The 20,581-nt window shown below is 39.4% G+C and overlaps 1 protein-coding gene and 1 long non-coding RNA gene across 2 annotated transcripts; both read left to right on the forward strand.

Moving 5' to 3' along the window:
• Nucleotides 1-7,721: 7,721 nt before the first annotated feature.
• Nucleotides 7,722-20,279, forward strand: MGST1 (microsomal glutathione S-transferase 1). Its single transcript, XM_059682305.1, has 4 exons — nucleotides 7,722-7,856; nucleotides 12,972-13,112; nucleotides 15,284-15,378; nucleotides 19,218-20,279. The coding sequence occupies exons 2-4, from the start codon at nucleotides 12,987-12,989 to the stop codon at nucleotides 19,462-19,464; spliced, it is 468 nt and encodes a 155-aa protein (XP_059538288.1). The 5' UTR covers nucleotides 7,722-7,856; nucleotides 12,972-12,986; the 3' UTR covers nucleotides 19,465-20,279.
• LOC132227347 (uncharacterized) lies at nucleotides 15,385-19,051 on the forward strand. The gene is made up of 2 exons (XR_009451172.1): nucleotides 15,385-18,766; nucleotides 18,828-19,051. It is a non-coding gene; the product is annotated as an uncharacterized LOC132227347 (long non-coding RNA).
• Nucleotides 20,280-20,581: the final 302 nt, after the last annotated feature.

Raw genomic sequence — 20,581 nt, forward strand, 5'->3', positions numbered from 1 at the left:
CCACTCATGCCCTCACCCCCCCCCCCCCCCGTTGTCCGTGTCCATTGGTTAGGCCTATATGCCTGCATGTAAGTCCTTTGGTTGATCTTTTCCCCTTACCCCCACCCTCCCCTACCCTCCCTCCAAAGCCCGACAGTCCAATCAATGCCTCTCCGTCTCTGGATCAGTCCTTGTTCATCAGTTTCTGTTGTTCATTATATTCCACAAATGAGTGAGATCCTGTGGTATTTATCCGCTCTCCAGTTCCATCCATGCTGTGGCAAATGGTAAGAGTTCCTTTTTCTTCTTCCTCTTCTTAAAGAATATGTTTCAGCATTTCATATAATGCTGGTTTCGTGGTGATGAACTCCTTTAGCTTTTTCTTATCCGTGAAGCTCTTTATCTGATCTTCTATTCTGAATGATAGCTTTGCTGGATAAAGTAATCTTGGTTATAGTTCTTGCTATTCATCACTTTGAATATTTCTTGCCACTCTCTTCTGGCCTGCATGGTTTCTGTTGAGAAATCAGCTGACAGTCGTATGGGTACTCCCTTGTAGGTAACTGTCTTTCTCTTGCTGCTTTTAAGATTCTCTCTTTGTCTTTTGCTCTTGGCATTTTAATTATGATGTGTCCTGGTGTGGTCCTCTTTGGATTCCTTTTGTTTGGGGTTCTCTGCGCTTCCTGGACTTGTAAGTCTATTTCTTTCACCAGGTAGGGGAAGTTTTCTGTCATTATTTCTTCAAATAGGTTTTCAATATCTTGCCCTCTCTCTTCTTCTGGTGCCCCTATAATTCTGATGCTGGTAAGCTTGAAGTTGTCCCAGAGGCTCCTTACACTATCTTCATATTTTTGGAATCTCTTTTCTTTTTTCTTTTTCGGTTGGGTATTTTTTGTTTCTTTGTATTTCAAATCTTTGACTTGATTCTTGGGATCCTCTTGTCTGCTGTTGGATCTCTGTAAATTATTCTTTATTTCAGTCAGTGTATGCTTAATTTCTAGTTGGTCCTTTTTCATGTCCTCCATGGTCTCACTATACTTATTGAGGGACTCATTAAATTTATCGGCGGTTTCCATAAAGCTCTTGAAAAACCTTATAAACGTGGCCTTGAACTCTATATCCAGTCGTTTGCTTTCCTCCGTTTCTGCCATTTGTGACCTGTTTCTTTGTCTCCGCATTTTGGCTGCTTCCCTGTGTTGATAGAGTGGCTTTGTGTGCTAGGTGTCCTGTAGGGCCCAGTGGCTCAGCCTCCCCAGTTACCTGAGGTGGACACTCTTGGTGCACCCCCTTGTGGGCTTTGTGCACAGTCTTGTTGTAGCTATGCCTTGGTTGTTGTAGGATCACTGGGAGGAATTGACCTCCAGGCCAGTTGGCAGTGAGAATTAGCTGTGTCTGCAGTGGGAGAACTTCTGTGCTGGAGACACCCTTCTGGGGCAAGACTTGCTTCAGTGGGGCTTTGGTGCTCACTGAGTCTGCACCCTGAGTGTGTCCCTTATGGATCTGAGGAGTTGTGATCTGGATGGTCCCTCTCTGACCACTGGGTACAGTGGCTCTTGGATCTAAGGGGGTGCTAATTTAGCCTCTGCCTGAGGTTACACAGCAGGAACTACGAAGAGAACTGCAGATTCCCCTTCCTTTTTTTGGAGTTTGGAAGTGCCCTGATGCTGCTCAGCTGTGTAGCAATGCAAGCTGCTGTGGGGCCTTGGGCCTTCTCTTGGAAGCTCTAGGTCTATCTGGCCTGGCTGCAGTTAGGTAATTACAGGTTGCAAATGGCCGGGGCATTCATATGCAAAAGTGTCTGCCGCAGCCTGGGCAGGGCGGGGTCTCAAGGAATCAAAGGGCGGAGCAAGCAGATATGGCGGAGCCTCAGCCCCGCCCTAAGGAGTCGAGAGTCCCAGTGTCCCGGCAATGGCTGCAAGCACCTCTGAGGGAAAGCCGCCCTCAAGATCGCCCGCTGCCAGACAGACCAGTTTCTCCCTGTATGAGTTCTGGGTCCCCAGAGACTTCCCGGAACCGGATTTCAGAGCCATCGGGAGCTTGTGTCTCCCTCGGGATTCAAAAAGACAGCCGCGTCCTCAGGTGCCAGACCCTTTCTGCGCGCGCGGGCCCCCCGTACCTCTGCACTCCACCTCTGCAGCTCCTCTGGCTCTCAGTGTGCTTTTCTTTCCTTCTAGTTGTAGAATTTACACTCAGCCAGCTTTCCTGAAGTTCTGGATGATGTCCGTTTTGTGTTTTTGATGTGATTTTCAATTGTTGTGGGAGGCAGGAATTTCCCGGTGTTTATCTATGCTGCCATCTTAGTTTCTCCTCATTTTCTTAATCATTTCTTTTTTTTCTCTCTTTCTTGTTTAAAATCTTTACTATTGAAAGTATTACATATGTCCCTCTTTCCCCCCCATTGATCTATTCTAGCCCACCCCTGCCCCCCACCCTATGCCTTCACCACCTTATTGTCTATGTCCATGGGTTATGCATATATGCATACAAGTTCTTTGGTTGATCTCTTCCCACTCACCCACCCTTTTCCACCTTCCCTCTGAGATTTGCCAGTCTGTTCCATGCTTCTGTGTCACTGGATCTATTTTGTTTATCAGTGTATTTTTTTCACTAGAGGCCCAGGGCACAAAATTTGTGCACTGGTAGGGTTCCTAGTGGCTGCCAGCTGCCAGTGGGACCTCCCTCCCTTTCCCCAGCTGGCTCCGCCCCCTGGTCGAAATCTCAGACATCTCCCAGTGGAGGAGATAATTTGCATGCTATGCTTTTATTATATAAGATTATATTCCACGTATGAGTGAAATCATGTGATACTTGTCTTTCTCTGACTGGCTTATTTTACTTAGCATAATACTCTCCAGGTCCATCCATGTTGTTGCAAATGGTGAGTTCTTTCTTTTTTACAGCTGCATAGTATTCCATTATCTAAATGTACCACAGCTTTTTTATCCACTAATCTACTGATGAGCACTTGGGCTGTTTCCAAATCTTAGCTATTGTTAATTGTGTAGATGAATATAGGGGCACATATATATTCTTTCTGACTGGTGTTTCTGGTTTCTTATGATATATTCCTAGAAGTGGGGTCACTGGTTCCAATAAGAGTTCCATTTTTAATTTTTTGAGGAAACCCCGTACTGTTTTTCACAGTGGCTGCACCAGTCTGCATTCCCACCAGCAGTGTAATAGGGTTCGCTTTTCTCCACATCCTCACCAACACTTGTCATTTTTGATTTGTTGATGATAGCCATTCTGATAGGTGTGAGGTGATACCTCATTGTTGTTTCAATTTGCATCTCTCAGATGATTAGTGACTTTGAGCATATTTTATGTCTTTTGACCTTTTGTATGTCCACTTTGGAGAAGTGTCTATTTAGGTCTTTTGCCCATTTTTTAATTGGATTGTCTTCCTTTTGTTAAGTTGTATGAGTTCCCTAAATATTTTGTAAATTAACCCCTTATTGGATGCATCATTGGCAAATATGTTCTCCCATAGAGTAGGCTCTCTTTCATTTTGTAGATGAAAGAGAGCCTACTCTTTCTTTTGCTGTGCAGAAGCTTTTTATTTTGCTGTGCAGAAGCTTTTTATTTTGATGTAGTCCCATTTGTTTATTTTCTCCTTAGTTTCCTTTGCCCTAGGAGATGTATCAGTAAACGTATTGCTATGAGAACTATCTGAGATTTTGCTGCCTATGGTTTTATCTAAGATTTTTATGATTTCATGATTTACATTTAAATCTTTTATCCATTTTGAGTTTATTCTTGTATATGGTGGGAATTGGTGGTCTAGTTTCCTTTTTTCTTTTTGCATATACCTGTCCAATTTTCCCAACACCATTTACTGAAGAGACTGTCTTGACTCTATTGTATGCTCTTGCCTCCTTTGTCAAATATTAATTGAGCATACTGGCTTGGGTTGATTTCTGGATTCTCTGTTCTGTTCTATTGATCTATATGCTTGTTGTTGTGCCAGTATCAGGCTGTTTTGAGTACAGTGGCTTTGTAGTATAACTTGATATCTGGAATTGTGACCCCTCCAACTTTGTTCTTCTTTCTCAAGATAGTGGTGGCTATTCAGGGTCTTTTTTGGTTCCATATAAATTTTTGGAATGTTTGATCTAGATCTGTTAAATATTCCATTGGTATTTTAATAGGGATTGCGTTGAATCTATAGATTGCTTTGGGTAGTATGGACATTTTAATGACATTGATTCTACCAATCCATGAACACAGTATATTCATCCACTTGTTTATAGCTTTCTTTATCTGTTTTTTCAACAACCTGTAGTTTTCTTAGTATAGTCTTTTACCTCTTTGGTTAAGTTTATTCCTAAGTATAAGATTTTATTTTTTTCTGAGGTCCAATTTATCATTTTTTTATAGATGATTTTTGTATCTGGTGAAAGAAATATCTGCCTACCTCAATGTCATGAAGGTATTTTCTTCCAGAAGTTTATAATGTTAGCTTTTAGGTCTATGGTCCATCTTGAATTAATTTTAGTGTATGGTGTGAGCTAGGGTTTGAAGTATTTTTCCACATGGCTATCCAGTTGTTGAAAACTTACTTTCCTTTCTCCATTGAACTGCTTTGGTACCTTAGCTGAAAATCAATTGACCAATTGGTGTGATTCTGTGTCTGGTTCCTAATCTATTCTTTTGACTTACACCATATTCTTTGGATTAGCTCCATGAGTTTTATAATATTTTTTTTCTAGCTTTGTCCTCTCAATGTGGCTACTTTTTTGTCCTGCAGATATGTATTAGGTTCAGAGTTTATTTTTTCCATTCTTTTTTCCCCCTAAATATATATATATTATTGACTTCAGAGAGGAAGGGAGAGGGAAAGAAAGATAGAAACATCAATGATGAGAGAGAATCACTGATTGACTGTCTTCTGCATGGCCCTTACTAGGGATCTAGCCCGCAACCTGGCCATGTGCCCTTGACCAGAATTGAACCTGGGACCTTCAGTCTGCAGGCTGTATACTGAGCCAAATCAGCTAGGTCCAGAGTTTATTTCTAAAGTTAGTACAACTTCCAAATTATTCTGGATCTCAGAGTATTTACCTCTAAAATAAGAGAAATAAGAACCCCCTTATAGGGTTGTTGGGGGAGATGAACAATCTACTATACCTTTAACATAGATTATAATTCTAAAACAATAACTGTATGTTTAGAAAGTTACATATTTTTATTTTACTTTATGTCTTCCTTAATCTTAAAACATGTTTCTGAAATCTTGAAGGAGGGTATGCACCCTTCATTTCAGATTGTGGGGACACCTATTCTGTGTATTTCAGGGAAATAAAGGTCTAAGATAATTAAAGGGATCATTGTTGTAGTGCCTGAGGCCTTTCTACTTACTGGAAACCTAGTCTAGTGATGATGGTACTCCTTTTTGATATTTCTCTTTTGTCTAGTTTTGAAAAGGCAAGAACTACTAGATTTCTAATGCTTTATTCTTCCAGACCTTTCGGATTTGATCTCCTTTTTCTTTGTTGTGGCAGCTACTCTTTGCTGAATGAATGACCTTTGCTATCCCCAGCCCAAATCAATGCCCGTTTAGATGGTTTAATATTTACCAGGGAATTATTTGTCCCAAAGCTTGGATCCAGTGTCCCTGATAGATTTCCATATAGGCTTGAAATGGTGGTGAGGAAAAGGATTCAAAGTCTGAACCTTTCCTTTTATCCAAACTAAAGCAAGCCAAGTAATAACTCTTTCTCTTCTTCACTAATTAAAGAGCATATATCAAAGATGAATAGGAAGGGTAAATTCTTTTACAACCTTTTCCCTGTTATTGCCCTAGTTCATGCCTCAATTTTCACTCTCATTTTTAAATGGAAATCTTTTCTTCCTCAAATTTAGTGGCAACTGTTTACTCTTTTGACTCTGTGTTTACTCGATTGAAACTCTTTGAGCACAATTAATTGATTTTATTTATCTTGGTTTCAGATTTTATCATCAAGCCAAGCACCTGTATTTACTTCATAAATGGCTGTTGTAGTAAATTGACTACAGTCAAGTGCTAATATTATACCAAAGATAGTGTCAGATATATAACAGATAGGCAATCATTGTTCACTGATAGCAGGAACTCAGTATTTATTCATTGATTCATTAAGTCTGAATACATTTTATAAGTGAGCATCAGATGAGTCAGGTGCTCTTTTTCTTTTCAGAAGAATGTTAAAACTGCTCATCTGGAACCCTAGCTGGTTTGGCTCAGTGGATTGAGCATCGGCCTGCAGACTGAAGGGTCCTGGTTTTGATTTTGGTCAAGGGCACATGCCTAGGTTGCTGGCTGTATCCCCAGTAGGGGGTGGGCAGGAGGCAGCCGATCAATGATTTTCTCTCTTATCACTTATGTTTCTATCTCTCTCTTCTCCCTTCCTCTCTGAAATCAATAAAAATATATTTAAAACAAACAAACAAACAAACAAAACTCCTCATCTGGAACTTTGCAGAGCCAATTATTTGTTTTAGCTGCCTGTACCTTTTTTTTGTAAAGTTATCCACAACATTTGGGTCATATCACCTTACAATAAATGAATGAAAAGAGTCTTTTAATGCTTGTAGTACTAAACTCCTGTGGTGAGAATTCTGAACATACTTATCTCAAATCCTGCCCTATTCCAGTTAGTGTCACAGCCAGGTTCCCATGTCCTTTAACAAGATAGGAGAATAAATACTGTTTTCAAAAGATCCAGACATGAAAATGAAGTGCTAATGTCTTTTGATGCTAGATTTCCCATTATCTACGGATATGCTTATATAGAAATTGTTCTCAGGTCTGTGATTAATTCCTCTGTCCTAAAGCAAATTGCTAAATCTTATTTCCTTTTTCATTAATTTATTTTTTGGGGGGTAGAGCTTGGACTTGTCAATCAAATCCAAGACAGCTAGCTATGGGAGCACTCCTTAAAGTCTAAAGGAGGTAACATTAGGACTAAAAAGAAAAAGGTAACATACTACACATAGCAGGTGGTAAATGTGTGAGAAGTATTACAGGAGAGAAGTAACATAGATTGAAAGCATAAATCCTTAAATATTTTTAGATAAAACTTGGGAGCTAGATCCATAAACATTGTGGGGTGAGGAAGCTTGGAAATACCCTTAATGTAGATGCGGATGTTAGAATAGCTTTGCCTTCCTAATGCATTCCGCGAATGTCCCCCTAAAAGGCATACTAAACTGATTGTGTAATGAACTGAACTACCATAATCTCCACTTCCGCTTTGGATTCTGAACCTAAGGGGACTGAGTGAGGAGGCAAGTTGTCTGCGATCACAGATTTGGAACAGTATCCGTGAGCTTTACTAAACGTTTACATGTGTCCAAGCCAGCCTTTGCCTTGCCGGGGTGCAGGACAAGTGAAGTTCAAGGGAACATAATGTTATCAATGACTTCTAATTAGTATTCCCCTCCTTGAGATTTAAAGGTTCTCTAAAGCTTTTCATGTTTTCAAGACTCCACACTGCGATCTTTTTACAGTGTTTCCAGCTAAATGAAAGTTACCCGCCTTTGCCTTGCTTGCCCCTTCCCACTCAATCGCTAACGTCCCCGCCCCACGGAATAGGACAAATGGCCTTTCAAGAAGGAGAGCTGCTGGCTTCAGGCGCCAAATACAAGTGTTCAAAGAGGGGAACCAGTAGGCGGTGGTTACTCTGGGAAAGAAAAGTCAGGCGATTTAGGGGCGGGACTTGCCGAGGCTGGGAGTCTTGCTTAAAGCGCTGGAGAGCAAATTAATAGGAAATTAGCCAGAGTGGGCGTGGCGCCGGCGTCCGGTCCGCCCGCGCGCAGTGAAAGTCCCCCCAGTTCAGCCACCCGCCTGCCGGGACAGGTCTGCTGCCTCGCTCCTGCTGCGATCCACGGGACCCACGGTACGTGCGGGGAGCGGGTGCGGAGGGAGAGGCTGTGGAGAGGGTGGGGGGGCCGGAAGGGAAAGGTGGGTGGCGGCTGGAGGCTGGAGTCGTCTGCGCCAGCCTGCAACTTCTTTGCTCCTAATTAGCTGCTGACTCTGTGCTGTTCAACGGGTCCTTCTGAAAGGGAGGTGTGCTCCTGTACCCTTGCAGATAAAGTGTCCAGTTGTCAGACTCCAGGAAGGAAACTGGAGTCATCTTTTCATGTTTCAGTGGTGATTTTCCCCCTTTATTCTCATCCACTTTGAAAGCTCCCCCCCCCCCCAACCCCCAACTTGAACTTTGGGGGCATGAAAAGCACGTGCAAGTTGTAGTAATGCATATGAAGTCGCCGCAGTTTAAGCACCTTCTGTTCACCCCAAGGGTGTAAAGGCCCACAGCGGCTCTATTTCTTGGTCAAACTGGCCTTTGGACCTGCTGAGAGATAGGGCCTGTGCTCCCCGTTCACTCTGATAGGCAGAGAAATGTCAGCACGTTTAAAATGGTAGTAACAACAACCACAAAGTGCAGGAGGACCTGGGCTAGACCCTGTGATATTTTTATGGCTGGTTGACTGGAAGGCTAAGGCTGGAACTCCCAGCAGGCTCTCTCCACCCCCCAACCCGGAGGGGGAAGCCATGTGGCAGGAGTAACCGAGAAGCGGACCTTCTTTGGGAGTGAAGGCCTCAGAGATGATAGTTATCTCGGGACTAGGGGTGGGGGTGGGGGGTGAAGAGAAGAGTGACTTCCATTTTCCAGTTTCCTTTGAAATAGTTTGGTAGTCCCGGCACCACTGATGCTTTGTCCTGTTCCTGTCCCTGCTTTCTGTCGAGGGAGCGCCAAGTGGGCTGCAATCAAGCATTGTTTATGGTCAGAGGGAAACTTTCCCAGGCGTCCAGCTCGCAGCCTGGAGTTCTCAGGGCCCTGGCCTGCTGCGAATACCAAGCTAGACATTCCCTGCGGGCTAATGGCCTGGGAGATTGGGTTGTTTGGGGGCTTTGCTGTCCTTTGCTGTGTCCAAAAACAAAGGACTATTGCACGTTGACTATCTTGAGTCACTTTTTAAAATGGCAATTGGTCCACATTTGCATATTGCTCTCTGTGACAAACAAGTGCCACTTTTCTAAGGTTTTGCTTTTGGAGTGGAGCTTTTTAATCTCTGAGGTTGGAAAAGGGAGCCACCCCCGCTGAGAACACCCCACATTTCCCCCCACCTCCCAGCCACCAGCGATTTCCTCCCAGAACCTGGGCTCTGATTCTTAGGAGACCAAGTCTGCAGGCACCTCAATCCGTTCAGGAAATTCTAGAACTTATATAAACAGTAACAGAAGGGCCCTCAATTATCTTTTTGTCTTATCTCGTGGGTAGCCTTCTGTTGGTTTCAGAAAGTATAAAACTGCAGAGTCATGGCCCCGAGGATGTGTACCCAGATTTTTCCGCGTATTTCACAATATTGGCATAACAACAATATTGGCATAGAGAGGCGACCATGAATATAAGAACTTTGCTCTTTTTGGCTAAGAACCTGTAAAGATAAGCGGAATATTTTTCAGTTGAGAGATGAAGACTAAACTGCGATAGGGGTGGCATTTGACAGAAAAATTCTCCCTAAAGACCAGAGTAATCTTGAATTGTCAGCCTGAAAGTGTTTAACCAACCCCGAGTTAAACACTTGAGAAAACTGGGTTTCAGTGTGGGCTCCTCAATTGTGAATTTGGGTCAAATTGGTCCCTCTACCTCTCTGGGCCTCAATTTCCCTTACATGTTAAAGGTGGAGACAAATATTAGGTGCTCTGACTGTAGTAGAGTTTTCCAAATCAAGTGAGATAATGTAAAGGTTCTAGAAAACCCTAGAATTATATGCTCGATGCCCAGAACAGCGCCAGAGTAGGAGCTTATTTACCCAATGCTTTTAGAGCACTTCCCAGGTCCAGTACTTTCCTCAGTACTTGACACATGACTCATTTAATGCTCGCAAGATTCCTGTGAGCTAAGAAGCATTACTGATTGCATTTTACAGGTAAGGTAAGTAGGCCCTGGAGAAATGAAATCACAACTAGGAAGTGACAGAGCCGAGATCCACCTGAACCCCAGTCTGGCTCTAGAGCCTGTGTGTGCTCAGCACTCTCTCTGCCCTCTGTCCTCTCAAAGGCAGACACAGCCATATGAGGGGACTGAGCTGTCTCTCTGGTGAGACAGATTGAGACATTCTCTATTATGTTAACCAATGATGGCCAATAAAAGGAACACACCATACATTGCAATGCTTTGTTTTCTGTAATTTATAACCAAGTTTCATATTTTGCTCTGCTTACTTTACTTAGGTTATTTCTACCTCGTTCCTAAAATACTCAAATCACCTCACATTTTACCCTCTTAATTACTACTACTATATTCTGCCCTCCTTTCTCCTGGCGACTTTTTCCGGCAAAACTTTTTCAGTAATTTTGCGTTGAGTGCAGGGCCCAACCATGATGTAGGCTCAAGGCAACTTACTGCAAATCAGCTTTGGAAAAAAAAAAAAAAAAGTCTAGACCAGCAGCACCTTCTCTCATGCTATCAGTGACTCCTGTTTCTAGTGTCTTACCTTTACTCCTCCTCACCTGGCCCTCGGATGTGTTGTTAGTAGAAGATGTTGTCATAGACTTACATAAACAGGGTGTGGCATCAGAGACTGTGTGTTGGCCATTCTCCCAAAACCACAGGCCTGGGGAGTTAAGCCACATTTTTGGTGATTGAGAAACTGTGTGCAGTGCACCCTCAATATATTGTTCACATTGAAAGAAGCTTCCCATTGCCTGTTTGCTCCAACTGCTTACATTTGTGTGTTCTTCTCCCAACAGTTCTGGAAGGCTTCCGCTTTCTCTCTCCCATACCAATTTTCACCAAGGAGAGAACATTCTCTGAACTTTTATTCATTGATAAATAATTTTTTTCATTCTGGGAACATTAGTAGAAACGTGCTGTTATAGTTTTAAAATGATTGTTAAATAGGGACACTTTCTACTGGATAAGATTGTCTTAATTTTTTAAGAAATGAACTTCCTCAATATTTCAGATCTCTTTCCAGAAGCATAGGACTTCGGGTTCTCTTATTAAGCTAATTACTTAGCTCTGAAGGATAGAGCAGCCTATTCATGGCTTTCACCCCTCAGCCCTTAGAACAAGTGCAGCTGAATGTAACTAAAAGTATTACCTTGCACAGAGAATTTATCGCACATACTGTGCTTTCAAGACTACTGACTTGTGGAGGTGAATTAATTTATCATATGTATTTTGTTTTTGTTCTTTTTAACTAGAATATATCGCTTCTGTTTGCCTAAATCTGAGTACTTTTTTGGCTTACCCTTTAAAATAGGGGTTACTTAGGCAACTTTGGTTTATCTGCACAATGGGAATAAAACGCCCCCTTGTAACATCATTGGAAGAGGAAAGAAGGTAACAGGTGTAAGGGGCACCAGCAGTGCCAGCCACAGAGTACGCATTCAGTCAGTGTTGAATCAGAATGAAGCCGTTTGCCATCTCTTGAAGGAGAGAGACAGTGCGGTGTGGTTCATGTATGAGAAGTGATGTCAGAGACGTGTGTTTGTACTCCTCACTTTGCTGCTTAACATATCTAATTCCCATTGTCTTCAAATGTAAAATGGATCTAGTTATGAGGATTTTCATATTATAGGTACAAAGATTATGGAAGGCAATGCACATAAAGTACATGGCATAGTTGGACTCACAGTGACACATAAAATTAAATATCTGTGTATGTTGTATATATCACATTCCTCAGGAGCGCATAGACAACTATATGACCAGTAACAGAATAGAGAAAAATATATAAATTTATAGATTATTGCTAGGAGGAGAAAATGATTAGAGTTTGACAGAGGTTGGTATAAGACATTTACATGCAGGGGTTGAATTTTCAAGGCAGGAATGAACTTTGTGTAGAAGAAACTGCACTCCATTAAATAGTGTCTAAGCTTGGGTATGAGAAAAGATGTGTGTTAATGTGAAAGAGATAGGAGAAGCAGATAGCAGGGTGATAACAGAACACAAAGAGGTTAAAAATTATGACTACCAGGTCATGTGAGGAGTTTAAATTTTAAGATTTATCTTAAATCCGTATCCACTTTTACTTCAGTATCACTAGTGTGCCTTAGTTTTCCTCCTGAGTACATTCCCAATTATAGGTTCAACTCTAGACTAAGATAGTTACATTCAATTTACTCTTGACATCTTTTAGATAGAAGTAGATAGGGCATGTGAAGTAACCTAAAGAGTTATGTAAAGCTAATCCTCCTTCCGCCTTGCATTTGCAAGCCTATCTTAGGTTTGGCTCCGTTATCCTGCCTCTTTATCTTCATTTGCGTTGGTAATAATGATGACCATGATCATGGTGATAGTGATGATCATGAGAAGGCTGTAATAAATTTTATTGAGGGTTTTTAATGGTGCTGTCCTAAGTATATGTTATGTCAGTTAAATCCTGACAACAACCCAGTAAGTTATGAACTATTACAAGTCCCATCTTATAAGTGAAGAAATTTAGCCTTAGAGAGGCCATATCTCTCAACCAAGGTTAATAAGAAATTGGTGTAATTGGAATTCAATTCTTAGAACTTGAGATCCTGAATACTACTGAAATGACAAAAAGCTGTAGGTTTGGTTTCTAAAGCAAAACTTATATAAGAAGTTAGGCATTCCTAATCAAACATTAATGGTATTACTAGTACATAATTTGATATTTCTAAAGAGCTCAATCCACGAACTGTGGTCTTTTGTGTCCAATTTGTGGTTCATCTTGATGTAAAAATATGACTTTAATCTATCTTTACAGTGTTTTTGCCTGTTTATTTTGTTGTAATGCCCTTACATTTTCATTTTCATTCCACTCATTTGGTGTCTTCAAGTTTAATAACATAGAACTAGAAAAAAATAATACTGCTTACTTTGAAATTTTAGAAAAATTAAATGATTATTTCTTCTGTAAATAACCCAAGATATTTGAAAAAACAGTGTGGTTAGTACTCTATACCAACTGCCCATCAAGGTATTTGGGGTACTTATGTCTGCTTTTTAAAATCTTGCTTATAATTCCAGATCAAAGTTGAGAAAATGGTTGACCTTGCCCAGCTAATGGAAAATGAAGTATTCATGGCATTTGCCTCCTATACGACGATTGTTCTTTCAAAAATGATGTTCATGAGTACTGCAACTGCATTCTATAGATTGACAAGAAAGGTAAGAAATCTGAAGGAAATTTTTTTTTTTTACTTTTAAGAGTTGGAATTCTGAAAAGCAATTTTCTTAATTTCCCTTTTTCTTGGTAAAGTCCATTAGCACATTGTTTAATGCTGCAAATAAAGTATTCCATCATTTGCTACAGATGGATTTTATATATTTATGAAACAGGAGTTTTCCCCCAGGAACTAGTAAATGGTTTTTTTCATTGTGGATTTTACCTTTCGTCATGCTGCTTCAGCATCTGAGATTTCTGGAGTATCAAAGTTTTCAAGGAAACTATCTGTGATTTTGAAGTGAATTTTGCCAACTAGCATTAACAAAAATAGTCATTTTTCGGACAATTAACTGATATTTTCATCTCTGTTACAGGTCATAATATGCCTTTGGGGACAAAATTTAAGTTATTCCCATAGTAGAGCTTCTTGTGGGACAAGGCATTTGAATTTTGTATATTTCTGATTTTTTAAATGAATACTATTAATACCCAGCATTATAATTATGATTAAACACACACACACACACACACACACACACACACACACACAAAGCAAAACTGGAGGCATGGGGGAAGGTGGTAGAAAGATTTGGAGCACCATCCTGTATTCAAGCAAGGAGTATGACAACACAGTAAGGAGAGTTGAGCAAATCTACCTTGACAAAGCGAAATGATTTTCACTGGTGTGGTCCCTGGGCCTATTTAGCAATTTCTTTTTCAGGAAAACCACCTATTTCTCTCTCAGTGCCTGTCCTGGGTTTTGCCCTCCAGAGCCTTGCTTTTATCTAGAGGTCATGGTCCTTCCTAAAGTATTTCCTTGTACTGTCTTTAGGTGTAATTCCTTCCCCAAGGATATTTGCATTTAAATGGGACAACTAACCTGTGTTTAGCTCTCTAATGGGACAAGGTGTTGGAGCAGCTGGCTGTAAAATAGCTGCCTCCCACCAGGTCCCCTCATCCTCCAGAAGCACAGTGACACCAGGGATAGCAGAAAGGTACCCTGTCTTATGAGAAAAGGACCAAGGAATTCGAATTTGTAGAGTGCTACTGATGTGTGGCAGGAGTCATGGTGCTCTTCACATGTATCAGATCATGGAATCAGGTCACATAATCATGTGAGATCCTCATTAGCGTCCTCACTTTACACCTGAGGAGCTGAAAGTCAGAGGAGTAGAGCTTACCCAAGGTTTCACATCCGTGCAGTGAGGCTGAGGTGCAAATTAATATTTGTTTAAACTCAAATCTCACATACTTTCCATTATAATACAATTATTTACTGACTCAAAATTCACATATTGGCTAGGAGCAAGATGGGCAGCCCTGACCTCAGAGCTGATGCTGTATCACACTCCTGCCCATCAGATCTCCTCAGCATCTTTATCTGGGATAAATACTCATATCATATTAGGAAAAATATTATAATACTTATGAGATTTCTGAGCTTAAATTAAGGCTAATTTTATACTTTGTGTTTTTATTCATTAATTATAAATTATTAAACAATGGACAATACTTAAATATTTTTAAAGTGCACATAGTTTTATGGAATGGGGAAATCATTTCAAATAGCGTAATAATTATAGAAAGGAATACATGAACATATGCCCTGGATCATGTATTTGTAGGAATGTAATCAGCTACTTATATTTCACTATATTATTCAATCTGAAGTTTTAGTTAATTCAGAAGAAGAAAAAGAGAAGTATACATATTCTAACAAAGTATAGAATACATTTATTGTCCCTTGCTCTTCTAATATCTTTAGCAAGTAAACCTATGACTTCCAGGTGAGCAATCAGTTGGAAGTGTTAATGCCCTTGAGAGAAGGTGCCTGAATACCACTATGAAAAAATGCCAGTCCATCATAATAATAGTCTAGATGACTTAGAATTATGCCCTCTTTTCCATTTTGCTTCCTTTTCACTATTGTTATACATTGGTTTTTATTGAAGTTCTTATTTATGCCTCTCTTTTCAAAAAATTTTTGCAGTTAATAAAAATTCAGATTTAAGCTATAGATCCTCTCATCTCCTACTGTGTTTGATCGATTGCTCCAAATTTTCATTCCATAGGGCCATCCTGAATGCCTGTTTCTAATGTTAAAATGAAAATAACTTAGAATACCACAATGTTATCTGGTATTTGAAGGATATTTTCTTGGTAATTGGAATAGGTTTTTGCCAACCCGGAAGACTGTGCAAGCTTCGGCAAAGGAGAAAATGCCAAGAAGTACCTTCGGGTTGATGACAGAGTAGAACGTGTACGAAGGTAAACCCACTATCCCTGAAATTGTTTACTTGGTCAGTGAATTTTGGTCAAGGAATTCAGTGAGGGTGTTGGGGTTTTGAAGAAGAAGGATGAAAAGTCAATCATCGTACTTAGTCCATATAATAATTACAGAAAATTAGGGATCTAGAAGTTTTCAACTACCATTGCAGTTACACCCATTGCCAATTTTGCTATATTTCTGTGCACTTTCTTGGGATTAATGATTTTGTTCTGTGCAGGAATATATCAAAACTAATGATGGGTAGGAGGTAAAATGAGAATGGTAGATTCTTACAGTTTTGTTGTCTTTCTCCAGAGATGAAATTGTCAACTTATGTAAAAGGATGAAGAACTAGGTACTTTTGCATAAGATTCAAAATATAAATGAGGGATATATCTCTCCTCTCTCTTTCCTTTATAGATATTATGTTTAATGTACTGAGAATGCAGTGAACAATGAAAAGCAATAAGCCAAGATATCATCTACACAGCTTCCTAACAATACAATTAATATACTGATTTTAAAAAAGCACGTTGAATTTTATTCTGGGGGTATTTTTCTTAATTTTCGTCATAAAGTCAGGAAAATAAAAAAATTCAGCTTTACTGAGGTATAATTGACAAATAAAATTGGAAGACATTTAAGATATACAACATTATGACTTGATATACATATCGATTGTGCAAGTATTCCCCCCACTAGGCTAATTGACACGTCTATTACCTCACATAGTTACCCTCCTCTGTTTTTTGTTTGTTTGTTTGTTTTTGTTTTTTTGTGAGAACATTTAAGTCCTACTCTCAGCAAATTTCAATTATGCAGCACAGTGTTATCAGCTATAGTCACCATGTAATACAGTCTGCATTCTATCCTCAGAACTTAATCATCATTTTTGTTTTAAATATACTGTTATTGATTTCAGAGAGGAAGGGAGAGGGAGAGACAGAAACATCAATGATGAGAGAGGGTCACTGATTGGCTACCTTCTAAATGCCCCCCTCAGGGGATCAAGCCCACAATCCGGGCATGTGCCCCCAACACGAATCGAACCTGGGATCCTTCAGTCTGCCGCCTGATACTCTATCCACTGAGCCAAATTGTCTAGGTCCTTTATCCATATTTTAACTGAAAGTTTGTCCCTTTTACAAAACTCCCCTTACTGTCCTCTTTCACCCCTAGCCCCTGGCAACCACTTCTACTCTATTTCTATAAGTTTGACTTTGTTTCATTTTTAGATTTTTCCCATAAAAGTGACACCATACAATATTTGTCTTTCTCTGTCTGGCTTATTTGACTTAGCATAATGCCTCCCAGGTTTCTTCAAGTTGTTGGAAATAACAGGCTTTCCTTTTTTAAGGCTGAATAATATTTCACTGTATGTATATCACACTTTCTTTATCCTTTCCTTCATTGCCAGATGCAGGTTCTTTCTATAAATTGGTTGTCAATAATGCTGCAATGAACATGGGACTACACACATCTCTTTAATACTTTCTTTTCCTTCGAATATACATGTGGAGTGGGATTGTTGGATCATATAGTAGTTCTATTATTAATTTCTTGAAGAACCTCTATACTGTTTCCCATAGTGGCTATACCAGTTTACATTCCCTAAAAAAGTGTACAAGGGTTCCCTTTTCTCCACGTCCTCACCATCATTTATTTCCTGTCTCTTTGGTAGTAATCATCCTAATAGATGTGAGGTGATAACTCATTGTGGTTTTGATTTGCATTTCCTTGATGATTAGTGATGTTGAGCACCTTTTCATGTACCTACTAGCCATTTGTATCTTCTTTGAAAAAAATGTCTATTCAAGTCCTTTTCCGATTTTAAATTTGGGTTATTTGTCTTTGGGTTTCTTTTGCTATTAATTGTATGGGCTCCTTGTATTTTGGATATTAACCCCTTATCAGATAATGTGGTTTGCAAATATTTTCCCCAAATACGTAGGTTGCCTTTCCATGTTATTGATAGTTTCTTTTGCTGAGCATAATTTTTTTAGTTTGATATAGTTCTACCTGTGGGTTTGTTTGTTTCATCTGATTTAGTTGCCTTTTCTTTTGTGTCCCCCGCCTCCCCCCCCCCCCGCCCCCCCCCCCCCAAAAAAAATCATTGCCATGTCAAGGAGATTACCCTCTATGCTTTGCTTTCTTCTAGGAGTTTTATGGTATCAGATCATACGTGCAAGTCTTTAATCCATTTTGAGTTGATTTTTCTATACAGTGTAAGATAAGGTCTAGTTTCATTCTTTTGCCTTTGAAAATCCAGTGCTTTCCCAACACAGTTTATCGGATGGAAGCCACGTGACCCAGGGCCCTGTCCCGAATGCAGCAGGTATAGCGCTGGGGCACAGATGGATGCTTAGCTCCCTCCAGGAAGATACCAGTGACTTGGAGCAACTCCAGGGTAAAGGCAGGGGAGGCGTCTTCTCCAAATTTGAAATACCTGTCCTTTTGGGATGCTGTGAAGGAGAAAACTAACATGCCCGTGATTGGAGGTGAAGATTTTCAGCAGAATTCAGAGGGTGAAATAAATACCCCTGATGTCACTGGTGAAGCAGGCCCTTCTTTAGTAGAAAATGGTATTTCCATCCTTTCTTGCCCACTTTACTCTCAGGAGCCCTTGGGTGGTTCCATGATAAAGGGGACAGGACCATTCATATCTTTCTGGCTTTGCTTTTATTTAGGAACAAGCAGTTCTTAATTTAAATCTTTCAAAACCATTACTTCTCTTGATTACTGTCACCTTCTTTATACCTTTATGTGTCATCATCTCTGTCAGGCAACTTTAGATACAATCTATGGAAAACAGGAGGAAGGAAAAGACGGGAAGATCATTTAGAACACAATAGGCCACTATTCTATTTTTTTTCTAAAAGAAAAGAGTAACATAAAGCAAAAATATTTTTCATTTTGAAATATGTATCAATAGCTGGTAAACTCTATAAAAATAAACTCTTTATTTTTACTCTAGATTCTGCAGTAACTTTTAATTCTGGAGACTTAAACAGGAACATCAGATTTTAAAATTAAGTGCTTAAAAAATATCAAGTCAGTAATAGATGTGCCTTGTATTCACATTCCTGCCAGAGAAACCCAAGGTGCCATGAATTGGAAGAAAACTTGTGGCTAAATTGTACTTTTTTCTTCTAGCTGTGGTATAAAGATGAAATTTAGGAAACACATCTTTCTCTCTATTGTCATTTTTGTGTATTCTTTCTACTTTGCCCCCTCACTTAGCTAATTCTTTTTGTAATTTGAGGATACACTGGCTCAGATCTTACCCATAGTTGAAAAGCTAGTTATATATTCTGCTCTTTGGATGTTGAGAGCATGAAATTCTTGGTATTAAATTGGTAAATTAATTCTTTGCAACCTGTGGTTAGGGTGAGTGAGCAAGGATTGTCTCAGTAAGACTAGCAGAAGTGAGGGAGGAGTCTTTAGAAAGATCATAACCAAAAGGATTATCTTGCTTTGGGAGGAAGAGTTTTTATAAGAAGAATCTTGAATTGCTATTGTATGAACCCTGGAAGAAACAGTATTTCATATCTACAAAAATAAAGTGAGATTTACTATATAGATACAGTTTTAATATTCTTGAAAGTGGAAGTGCCTTCTCTGTTATATGTCGAAATACACTAAAAATAAAAAGAAACAAATATAATGAGACCTTCTAAATAAAAACCAGGTAAGTAAGGAAGCAAGGCAATTTGAGAGAAATAATATGAATCCGTCTTTGCATGGTTCAGTTTCACTAACACACGTTTAGTTGTAGAGAAGAGTTGTATGTTTCTGCTGATTTTGAAAGTAGTGTTTTACCAGTCATCTTTGTCCACAGGGCCCACCTGAATGACCTTGAAAATATTGTGCCATTTCTTGGGATTGGCCTTCTCTATTCCTTAAGTGGTCCAGATCTCTCTACAGCTGTCCTGCACTTCAGACTCTTTGTTGGAGCACGGATCTACCACACAATTTCATATTTGTTACCCCTTCCCCAGCCAAATCGTGCTTTGGCTTTTTTTGTTGGATATGGAGTTACTTTGTCAATGGCTTACAGATTGCTGAAGACTAGATTGTACCTGTAAGGAGAATCATACAACTCATAACCCTATTATTTTCTAAGAATTCTGTATTTCCAATTTATAATGAAATATTTTTAAGATTTTAAGTGGGAGGGAGCAGAGAAATTAAGATGGGGGAAACCTAGACTGAATCTTAACATCACCAATGTCCTTTACTCTTATGTTATATTTGCACTAGAAATTTAATGCAATTTTTAAATCTATTAATTGTTCTAAAAGTACTTGGTTATACATTTTGATTATAATTTGTAACATTTGTTCACCATTTCATATGTTAAACCTATAAAAAGAGTGAGTGCATGTATGAGAAACCTATTTCAATATTGCTGAAATGGATGTATGAAATAAAGAACTTAAAGAGTAATTTCATTTGCTTTTATTTTTCCCAACTTGTGTTTTCAAAAGCTTTAAGCCTCTGGAAAAGTGTAAAGTAATACAACGAACCTTCATATGTCTTTCATTTATATTTACTAATTGTTAACATTTTGCTATATTTGCTTTAGCTCAACCACTCAGTGTTTTTTCTGAACAATCTGAAGGTAAGTTGCAGATGTCAGTATACTTCACCACGTGTTTCCTATGAACAGGACAATCTCTAAATAACCACAATATCATTATCACACCCAAGAAATTTAATATCAATGCAATAACATTAATTCATATATATACATATGTAATTCATATTTAAATTTCCCTAATTTTCTTAATAATGTCCTCTATAACTGCTTTATTTTTTATTCAGGAATCAAACATGAGCCACATAAGCATTTGGTTATCATTTCTATTTAGTTTTCAATAAAAATGAAAGAGTTCTTTAACTTTTTTTTCCTTTGCCTTTTATGGACTTCACATTTTTTGAAAAGTATAGGTTGGCCCGGCCTGCGTGACTCAGTGGTTTAGCATTGACCTATGAATCAGGAGGTCAAGGTTCAATTCCTAGTCAGGGCACATGCCCAGGTTGCGGGCTCAATCCCCAGTGTGGGGTGTGTAGGAGGCAGCCAATCAATGATTCTCTCTCATCACTGATGTTTCTATCTCTCTTCCTTCCTCTCTGAAATCAATAAAATATATATATATTTTTAAAAGGAATGGCAGGGAATTCATGAAACTGTCTTGTCAC

Source organism: Myotis daubentonii, chromosome 2 (genome assembly GCF_963259705.1).
Source record: "Myotis daubentonii chromosome 2, mMyoDau2.1, whole genome shotgun sequence".
Classification (NCBI taxonomy): Eukaryota; Metazoa; Chordata; class Mammalia; order Chiroptera; family Vespertilionidae; genus Myotis; species Myotis daubentonii.

Excerpts from the sequence above, each read along its gene's own strand:
- MGST1 (XM_059682305.1), top strand. The coding sequence starts at position 12,987 with ATGGTTGACCTTGCCCAGCTAATGGAAAATGAAGTATTCATGGCATTT. Across the intron at positions 13,113-15,283 it reads TCTATAGATTGACAAGAAAG|GTTTTTGCCAACCCGGAAGA; the intron begins GTAAGAAATCTG and ends TAATTGGAATAG. Across the intron at positions 15,379-19,217 it reads AGAGTAGAACGTGTACGAAG|GGCCCACCTGAATGACCTTG; the intron begins GTAAACCCACTA and ends CTTTGTCCACAG.